This window comes from Ptychodera flava, chromosome 7 (genome assembly GCF_041260155.1).
Source record: "Ptychodera flava strain L36383 chromosome 7, AS_Pfla_20210202, whole genome shotgun sequence".
Classification (NCBI taxonomy): domain Eukaryota; kingdom Metazoa; phylum Hemichordata; class Enteropneusta; family Ptychoderidae; genus Ptychodera; species Ptychodera flava.
The window spans coordinates 47068842-47078686 of NC_091934.1; the positions used below are offsets into that span (position 1 = coordinate 47068842).

General features: G+C 38.4%; 1 protein-coding gene across 1 annotated transcript; it reads right to left on the reverse strand.

Annotated features, from left to right (window-relative positions):
* Window positions 1-5987: 5987 nt before the first annotated feature.
* LOC139137735 (type-1 angiotensin II receptor-associated protein-like) lies at window positions 5988-9365 on the reverse strand. The gene is made up of 4 exons (XM_070705994.1): window positions 9206-9365; window positions 8812-8846; window positions 7942-8065; window positions 5988-7015 (listed from the first exon to the last, which is right to left on the reverse strand). Exons 1-4 carry the CDS (start codon window positions 9287-9289, stop codon window positions 6656-6658), a joined length of 603 nt encoding a protein of 200 aa, XP_070562095.1. The 5' UTR covers window positions 9290-9365; the 3' UTR covers window positions 5988-6655.
* Between the last annotated feature and the right edge of the window lie 480 nt (window positions 9366-9845).

Sequence of the window (9845 nt, forward strand, 5' to 3'; positions counted from 1 at the left end):
ACTATAAATGCATACCACTGGGTATGTACCTCACCGTAAATGCATACCACTGGGTATGTACCTAACCGTAAATGCATACCACTTGGTATGTACCTCACCATAAATGCATACCACTTGGTATGTATCTCACCATAAATGCATACCACTGGGTATGTACCTCACCATAAATGCATACAACTAGGTATATACCTCACCGTGAATGCATACCACTTGGTACGTACCTCACCGTAAATGCATACCACTTGGTATGTACCTCACCGTAAATGCATACCACTGGGTATGTACCTCACCATAAATGCATACCACTGGGTATGTACCTCACCGTAAATGCATACCACTGGGTATGTACCTCACCGTAAATGCATACCACTTGGTATGTACCTCACCGTAAATGCATACCACTTGGTATGTACCTCACCATAAATGCATACCACTGGGTATGTACCTCACCATAAATGCATACCACTAGGTATGTACCTCACCATAAATGCATACCACTGGGTATGTACCTCACCGTAAATGCATACCACTGGGTATGTACCTCACCATAAATGCATACAGCTGGGTATGTACCTCACCATAAATGCATATCACTGGGTATGTACCTAACCGTAAATGCATACCACTTGGTATGTACCTCACCGTAAATGCATACCACTTGGTATGTACCTCACCATAAATGCATACCACTGGGTATGTACCTCACCATAAATGCATACCACTAGGTATATACCTCACCATAAATGCATACCACTGGGTATGTACCTCACCGTAAATGCATACCACTGGGTATGTACCTCACCATAAATGCATACAGCTGGGTATGTACCTCACCATAAATGCATATCACTGGGTATGTACCTAACCGTAAATGCATACCACTGGGTATGTACCTCACCATAAATGCATACAGCTGGGTATGTACCTCACCATAAATCCATATCACTGGGTATGTACCTCACCGTAAATGCATACCACTTGGTATGTACCTCACCGTAAATGCATACCACTTGGTATGTACCTCACCATAAATGCATATCACTGGGTATGTACCTAACCGTTAATGCATACCACTGGGTATGTACCTCACCGTAAGGGTGGCGCCTATCGACACGATCATCGTGTGAATAGACCCAAAAAAATGCTTACCGACACGATGATCGTGTGGATAACGTGGTTTTTCTTACCTATCCACACGATGGTCGTGTCAATAAGCGTGTCTTTTTTACTTATTCACACGATGATCGTGTCTATAAGACGCATTTTCCGCTTATTTGCACGATGATCGTGCAAATAAACAGTTTTCTTACTTATTTGCACGATGATCGTGTCTATAACAAGCATTTTCCGCTTATTTGCACGATGATCGTGCAAATACGCAGTTTTTCTTACTTATTCACACGATGATCGTGTCTATAAGACGCATTTGCTTATTTACACGATGATCGTGCAAATAAGCGGAAAATGCTTCTTAAAGACACGATCATCGTTTTGATAAAGAACAACACATACTGACACGATCATCGTGTAGATAAGAAAAGCAAACGGATAATCCACACGATGATGATCGTGTCTATAAGAAGCATTTTCCGCTTATTTGCACGATGGGTCCGCTTATTTGCACGATCATCGTGCAAATAAGCGGTTTTTCTTACTTATTTGCACGATCATCGTGCAAATAAGCGGTTTTTCTTACTTATTTGCACGATCATCGTGTCTATAAGAAGCATTTTCTGCTTATTTGCACGATCATCAAAACATCAAACCAAACACAGCAAATAACGGTAATGTTAATGCCTCATCGGGCAAGCAAATGTATTTTGACAATCTGTATCGGCGGAAATGTCGTCCTTATAGCCAAAGGCACGGTGCTTTGTAATTTTAAAGTTGTGAATCTCCATCAAAGGCCATCATGGGTTTCCTTTCTTACTAATATAGGTATGAAGATTGAGTTTATGAAATGTCATGGGTTTGCGTCATTAAAATGAAATAAATATGCTGCCCTATTAATGTATTCCCTATGGCTGTTGATATATGATTGAAGTTGCGACTAGGTAAGTCTTTGCCAAACAAGTCATCGGTTGTAACAAAAATTTATACATAGGCCTAAATAGTTATCATTTTATTTACACACTATCTAAGAAGGGTAATTTGATTTTAACTAATTTTAATCAGAGTCCTAAAAGTATGCATCATCAATAGCAAATCGTCTGAGCAAAATGTCCAGAACTTACAAGAAGAAGGCAAAAAACATAGAGAACATATGTTTCTTAAAAAAGATATGGAAGTTTGCGGTCTGGTCATGGAGTTCGGAAGGTTTACTACGGTGACGATGTCCGCGACTCAATGGCGACTCTATCCCTACAGCCTGCAACCCCCTAAAATACACATAAATAATCTAAAATGCAAACAAAATACGCATGACATTTCAAACTTGACGGCCACCTTTTGTCTTGGAAATGTCGCAAACGAGTAATGGTGAGTTCCATATATCGGCTGTGTCATGGCTGTGTGTACTAGTATGGCGCTTTGCTTGCGGGGTTTGTTAGTTTGACTCAAATTACTGGCAGTGGATCGGCGGAGATTGTCAAATGCGATAAATTTAGCGAGAAAAGGAGAAAAAATGGGAAAGGATTTAAAAGAGAGAGGAGAGGAAAATTACAAAGTAACTGACAGAAAATAAAAAAGGAGAAAAAAAATCTAGAAGTAGCGCCCGAGACTCGAACACACGTTGACTGGAGCGAGGCTTCCCTCATAAGAGCGCGGCGTTCACCATGCGCCACCGAGCGGCACGTTCGTCAGTGGAATTAAGCAATATAAATAAAAAAATTGTTGCCTCTTTGAAGCCGCGATTTTGTTTGTTATGTTCTATAATTCAATTTTTGGCAGTTTGAGCCTCGAAAACGTGAAATATTGAGATCGCGAACACCAGGATTTCATTGGTGGTTTACAAGCAATTGGATTTCAGCAAGCGATGCATGACAGTCAATTGAACATGTGGTCCGCCTATGGAGAAGGCACTTTTTGTCAAACGAGGAATAAACTGTATTTCAACTCGAAAGCCGTACATTTGAGACCACTTCATAAAGCAAAATGTTGACATAAGTGTACAATTTGTATTTGATCGCAAGTTATCATGATCATGTCGCTAAGTTGCTTTTTATTCTTGCTTACCAACACGATCATCGTGTCGATAGCCACAACGCACAAAAAGAGGTAATTTCGGTCTCTATTTTTAAGCGGGCAGGCGTCGCCGCCTACCGCCGGCGTTCGGCCTGGCCTGGTCTCAGCGGTGAGCTTTCCGCGTCGGACTTTTATTGATTTCAATGGCAGTAATAGCGGTAAGATGCTCTGAAAGTTTGGCCGTGCATGCACGTCGCCAAGAGGGAGAAATCTACTTGCGACTTCGACGCAGCGCAGGTCCCCGCCCACAAAGAGAGGCAACATCGGTCACTATTTTCCTGGGGTCCGACACCACCGCCTACCGTTGGCGTTCGGCCTAGCATGGGCTTCAGCGTCGAGCTTTCCGCGTCATACTTTTATTGATTTCCATGGCAGTTATGCCGGTAACATGCTCTGAAGGTTTGGCCCTGCTAAGGCGTCGCAAAGAACGAGAAATCTACTTGCGACTTCAAAGACGCGCAGGTCGCAGCCCACAAAAAGAGGTAACTTCGGTCTCTATTTTTCAGCGGTCAGGCTTCGCCAAAAGCAAATTTAAAATCAAAGAATGAGAAACGCTTAGCTTTGAGGTAAGCCTGGTGTTTCATTATTTAATGTGTTGCGCAAAAAAAATTGACAGTGTACGTAGATGGATGTGTACGACCACGCTTCTTAATGATTCATGTTTCATATCTTTTGACGTCACCAGATGCGTACGGGTGTCATGTTACTCAAAACACTTACTTGTTAATGTGAAATGTAAGTTATACAGTCATCCATTCATTTTGACATTCCAAAGTTTATTTTGATAAACTTAATATTGATATGCCATTCAAACAACTACCATTGAATTTAACATAGAGCATGCTATGATTCTCTCCGTATGGTTTAGAACTGACCAATGTTAGGGACATCGTATGCAAAAACAGTGTGGGAACACAGAATGGGTCTGTGTGTCAGTTAGTATCTGATATGGTCAACTAAGGTGAACAATCAAAAAATCGCTGAGTTTAACCTGCTTCTGTTGTACGACAAACTACAGCACAGATCCAATTTATTTAGATGGATAAAGGAACCTTCTCCAATGTGTGAGCAATGTGTTTCTCTTGAAGACTGTGAGCATTTTCTTTTTGAATGTGCACGAGTAAAGCAATTTTTGGCGACTGTTTTTCAGGCCCATAACAGAGCATACAATATCATGCAGTTAAGCATACGCCGGAAACATGTTATATATGGTTATTTACTAGATCTACCCAAGTTTGAAACTTTGAATATGATAATTATAGCTGGAACGTTTTCAATATACAAGGCAAGAAGTTTAAAAACAAGATGTGATAAGATTATTGACTGAGAGACAGATTTGTTTCAGAGTTTATAAATCATCTATAAATCACTTATGATCAGTTGTATGTTTTAATTATTCTGAAGAAATAAAGCTGATCTTATTAAAAAAACAACAACAACAAAACATAGGGCCAAAGTCCCTGAAGCTACTATAGACATGGATACAAAATTAAGTATTTCCTTACTGTATGAAATTATCTCACTAAGGTCATCCTACGGACAAGTAAACTAAATATTAAAGCTGTCTGACCAGCGGTTTTGAAAGAACAAGCAACTCAACAGTTGACAGAGCTCTGTTGAGTTATGTAGAGAATAACCTTTCGTGACACATGTATTGATGAAGAAGGTGGATATCTTTGATTAACATTGTGAGTTCTGTTTAATAAGTTGAGACTGTACATACTCAGAGAAAGCACACTGAAGAGACAAAGGTTTGAAACTTAAGAAGTTCAAGGTCATCAAAAGCATTATAAGGAATCATGTTACACTTTCATTGCACTGTTTACACAGATTGCATAATTGCTATAAATAGCACATGAGGAATCTTTATACAGCCCAGCTTTACCATAAAAACCCTATCACTTTGACCACTCTTTTAATTGACCACTCTATTTTTTTCCTCAAAAAGTAATTTTATTTTATCCTTACCAAGTCAACCATAAATGGAAATTAGAACTTTCTCTATCTCTATCTCTATCTCTATCTCTAATGACTATTTTGAGCAATTTCTTTTAGATAACATACAGGGCACAATAAATGACGGTTCAGAATATGTCAAAGTTGGGATTCAGGAAAGTTGCCTTTACATGTTTTAATCCTCCAAGATGGTAAGCATTTCACTATGAACTGTCAAAAAAAGTTGAACTTTCTGATAATTCTACACTAAAATTATTTTGGCTTTGATGATTTCCTAATTAATTCAATTATTTAAAATCATATTGATTATTTTTTTCTGGGTGAATTGATAGGGTTTATACAGTACAAGAATTACATACAATGTAAGTCAAATTTTGACCAAAATGACAAAAAAATTCCTTAAAAATACAGATTTGCATATTTCATCACAATTTGAACAAGTCTAAGTTGGGTTACCCCTAGGGACCTGTATACCAAATAACAAAGCTGTCTGACCAGCGGTTATGAAGAAGAAGATTTTTTACCAAAAACACCTTTTTTGGCATTAATTTGCCTATTTTCAACAATATCAAAAAATTAAAAAAAATAGTTTCTCAAAATCGTATTTTTCATCTACACAACATATATCAAATCAGTAAGTACTGCGGTTCTCAAGATATTTGAGTGGACGGACGCCTCACAAACGGACATACATACATACATACATACATACATACATACATACATACATACATACATACATACATACAGACTGACGACGGACGCCGGACGGATACCCTTCCCAATAGCTTCTATAGACTATAGTCTATAGTAGCTAAAAACTGACCAATGTGATTCCAGCAAACACGTTTTGATAAGTTCAAGACAGTTACAAATATTTTATTACAATTACAACGTAAAAGACAAATAGTTTCAAAACAAATACAAACAGAATATTAATTACAGAATTTTTCCTCGATAATTCTTCTTTTTGTACAGAAATTTAAAAAATACTTGAAACAAACGTCAATTCACAACAACTCGACGATCACAATGTTTCCTTTCAGTTAAAGAGGTTTAGTTTACCTCCGAATGGGGGCGCTGTTATGGTCGAACTTCTGCATCCAGAACGTGCCTGCCTTTACCCTGCTTCTAAAGCTGACGGCAAAGCACGGATAAATATATCAACAATAATATACACACAACAAAACATAAAATATTTGCATGTTTTAACTTTACAGATAAGTAATCTAAAGGAATTAGTCTCAGATTTGAACATAAGTATAGTAAAGAGCCGAGTTTTCAATAAAAATAAGGTCTGCTTATGAGTTTAGGTTTTTAGATTGTCGTTAATATTTGTGTCTCTTTGTTCATTTCCTTATCTAGAAAACATTGTAGTGTAACGGTGAAATATATCACATAAATATCATTGTATTTGACTCGCTTTATTACGTAACTTCGAACATAGCAATAAAAACGTTGCATATTACTGGGATGGGTGAGGGGTTAAAAACTCAATAGTTCCATTTTACCAAGGCTACCCTTCGTAGTTTGGATTGCCAAAGTTGGCCGGTGGCGCTTCTATCGTGACGTCACCAGGTTGCTGCGTACCACGTTCGGGGTCGTTATGCTGTCTTCCAGACGGTACGGAGCCGACGAAACCATATTCCGCCAGAAAACCCATGATGAATATGCCACCGCGCAGTTTGAGATGATTGTAAATGCAAATAGAGCTGGGAACCTTGAGAATGATGTTGAAACAAGCCATCACCAAAGAAAAAGTCAGTTCTGAAGACAACGATGGATAGAGACCGTTAATGATGTCCTCTGCTCTTGGGTAGTAGACAATTATCAACTCCAGATCGATTATTATACTAATCAACATAGAAACCAGAAACTGAAATAGAAAATAAAAATACCAGATTGACTTTTCAATCGTAAATTGCCGACCCTTTTAAGCCTTGGCAGACAATTCCATAGCAGGCAAAACGACTTTAGTAAATTTGACAAATACAACAATAGACACAAGTCATAGGTCACAAGATTTTTCAGTTGTCATGATTCTTTTGCATTTATGTGTACATGAATACCATATACAAATTTGTCATCCCATGTACAGTTGCTATGACAACCATTGGAACCATAAGGCTTGCTACTGTAAACAATTCGGCCAATATCGCATGCCTCTGTCCACAGTCACCTGTGGTCGGTATATTCCACTCGGCGTATATGCCCTCATAGACGTGTGTACATACGACTATGGGGCATAGACGCCAAGCAGTATAGACCCACCACAGGTGACTGTGCGTCAACATATCACTGACGCATATTCTCCAAATTTTCAGAGGGGTTTGACAGTCTAAGACGTTTCCTTGGTGTCGGCGTTAGCGTATGTACATACTGTACCGAGGAGAGGTTCTAGACTACGGCGTTGATAAAGCTCGGTACCCTGTGAATCACAGACAGGCTTTTACAATTCAGGCACGGGATCGGAAAACCCGTTTGTTTTTTTATCTGACAGGTGATAAACTGGGAGAGGGTGAACCATCCTTCGTTATAGTCTTGTATTTTTGTTTCACTTTACTACTATTGTTATGAAGTACGTGAAGTTCTTAGCGACATCTAACAAACATCTATACAGTAATTTCTGATCGATAAACGTTGACAAATAAAACAATAAAAAACTATTTGACACATAAATTATTCAGAAAGGGTCAAACATACTGTAATTGTTTAAAGACAGAAATGTCAGCACTCGACGAAACATTAATCTTTGACTCGACTATTTAACGTATAATTTATGCGGTTGCCATAACAACATACCATAAAACAAGCTGTGGGTGGTTGAAATTGACCGATAGCCCAACATCCCATCGCCAGGACAAAGAAATTTGTGAATGCATAAGAATATGAGATCCACATAGTTCCAGCCATAGTCTGACATGCGCTGTAAGTTAAATAGAAACGCAAAATTACAAAGCGAGGAAAATATTAGTGAGATTTATTTGAAAATGTGTCATTTATATTTAATTTCATCGCCGATGTATAGTTGCAAATACAATCCAGTCACGAATGAATGTTCTGGTTTAATGATTAAAGACACATTGTCATTCTATTGCTAAGTTGAAGCATCATGATCTCACAGAAATTCCGTTCGTATATCCGTCATCTTATGCCGTTGGACTATTATCATTTAAAATCTTTAGCTAAAAGAATGCCAGAATTTGAACGATTCTTTCGTGGTGTAATAGAATACGAACCAATGACATTATCACAAAAAATGAACTCCATGTTCTGGTGCGTCACGGGGACTATAGAGCATATGTATAGAGGTTGTTAACTTCTGCCCCTGAGTTCACCTTTGACCTTGTGTCACCAAATCATTTCGGCAAATGAAATAGTAACACATTGATTGCGAATCGAAATATGGGAAGTGATAACGAAAATTTATTATCTGATGTACGTGTATTGGCTGCCTGGACAGTGTCCAATATTGCAAACGAAGTTAATCTAGTCACGTGTTCACCGGACAACACGGGACGCTAGACTGCATATTTGAAGTGCACCTGTGTGAAAGATAACAGTAAACAATCTATATAGATGGGGCGTGTATCTTCAACGATCCTGTGATCTGGTAGTAAGATTGTTCCATGATTGAAGCAAAATAGAAAATAATATGACGCCTATACTTACAACACAGTCAACGTAAAATGCACCAACACGATGACCTAAACATAGATACGAAGAAACAAAGGAGTGTGGATTGATGCATGTGATCAATGCACTTAATAAAAAATCAAATGTCATCAAAAATTGAAATAAATAGATAATAAGAACCACTGATATTATCGCATCGCTGTGACGTATTACGTTAAGAATAGCCGACAAGTTTATCACCTACTTACGTCATGAGACGATAACGAAAGATTGTAAACTTGACACTTGACTTGATTGCAAGTGTGTTACAAAGTTCGTCTGATGATTGGAAGAGGAGGGGGTGTGCTCTTCATTCGACTGTGATACGAAACTACAATCAGATATACAAATGTGTAAATGCTGGAAATATTTTTTTTCAATGACAACTTACCGGTAGGGGCACCCGTGGAACGTACGGAATCAGAGGATCAGCGCTGTGGCCGGCTTCCACTTCTTGTTCATATGTCGACGCCATTTTGGAGAATATTGCGTTGAAAAATGAACAAATCAGCTATTCTGCGTGTTAAATGTACACGTGATGACGGACAAGTTGATGATTAAACTGGATAATCACCTGGGTTAATCATCGACGTAGTTTAGTCTGAAATTAATACAGCTTGTAATACCATATGTCTGTACCTTGATCAGTGGCAATAATACCATATGTCTGTACCTGGATCAGTGGCAATCGCAAAACTCAAAGCACTAGACCAATTTTGCTTGCATTGTTAAAACAAAAACAAAAACAAAGTTAACCTAAGAAGGTGTTTTGTATACAACAAAGGTATGTCAACTCAGTCTGGGGGCTCCTAAAACGTCGTACATGTAACACATTTGACATTCCACGCAGACGCACCACCGTAGTTGATAGCGCTTTTTAATAGTACACTGGTGCGTGTGTTGTGGTGCCTGTGGTATGGCCATATCTGCTCTCAAAGTTTCGAATAAATATTAAAATATCAACTTTTCAAACAAATTAATAGTATTCTACAACAGAACAAATACACCGATACCTTGCAACTGATCTTCAA

Coding starts and splice junctions, on each gene's coding strand:
- LOC139137735 (XM_070705994.1), bottom strand. CDS start 9,289: ATGGCGTCGACATATGAACAAGAAGTGGAAGCCGGCCACAGCGCTGAT. Junction 8,847..9,205: donor TTCCACGGGTGCCCCTACCG/GTAAGTTGTCAT, acceptor ATCTATGTTTAG/GTCATCGTGTTGGTGCATTT. Junction 7,016..7,941: donor CACCCACAGCTTGTTTTATG/GTATGTTGTTAT, acceptor TTTCTATTTCAG/TTTCTGGTTTCTATGTTGAT.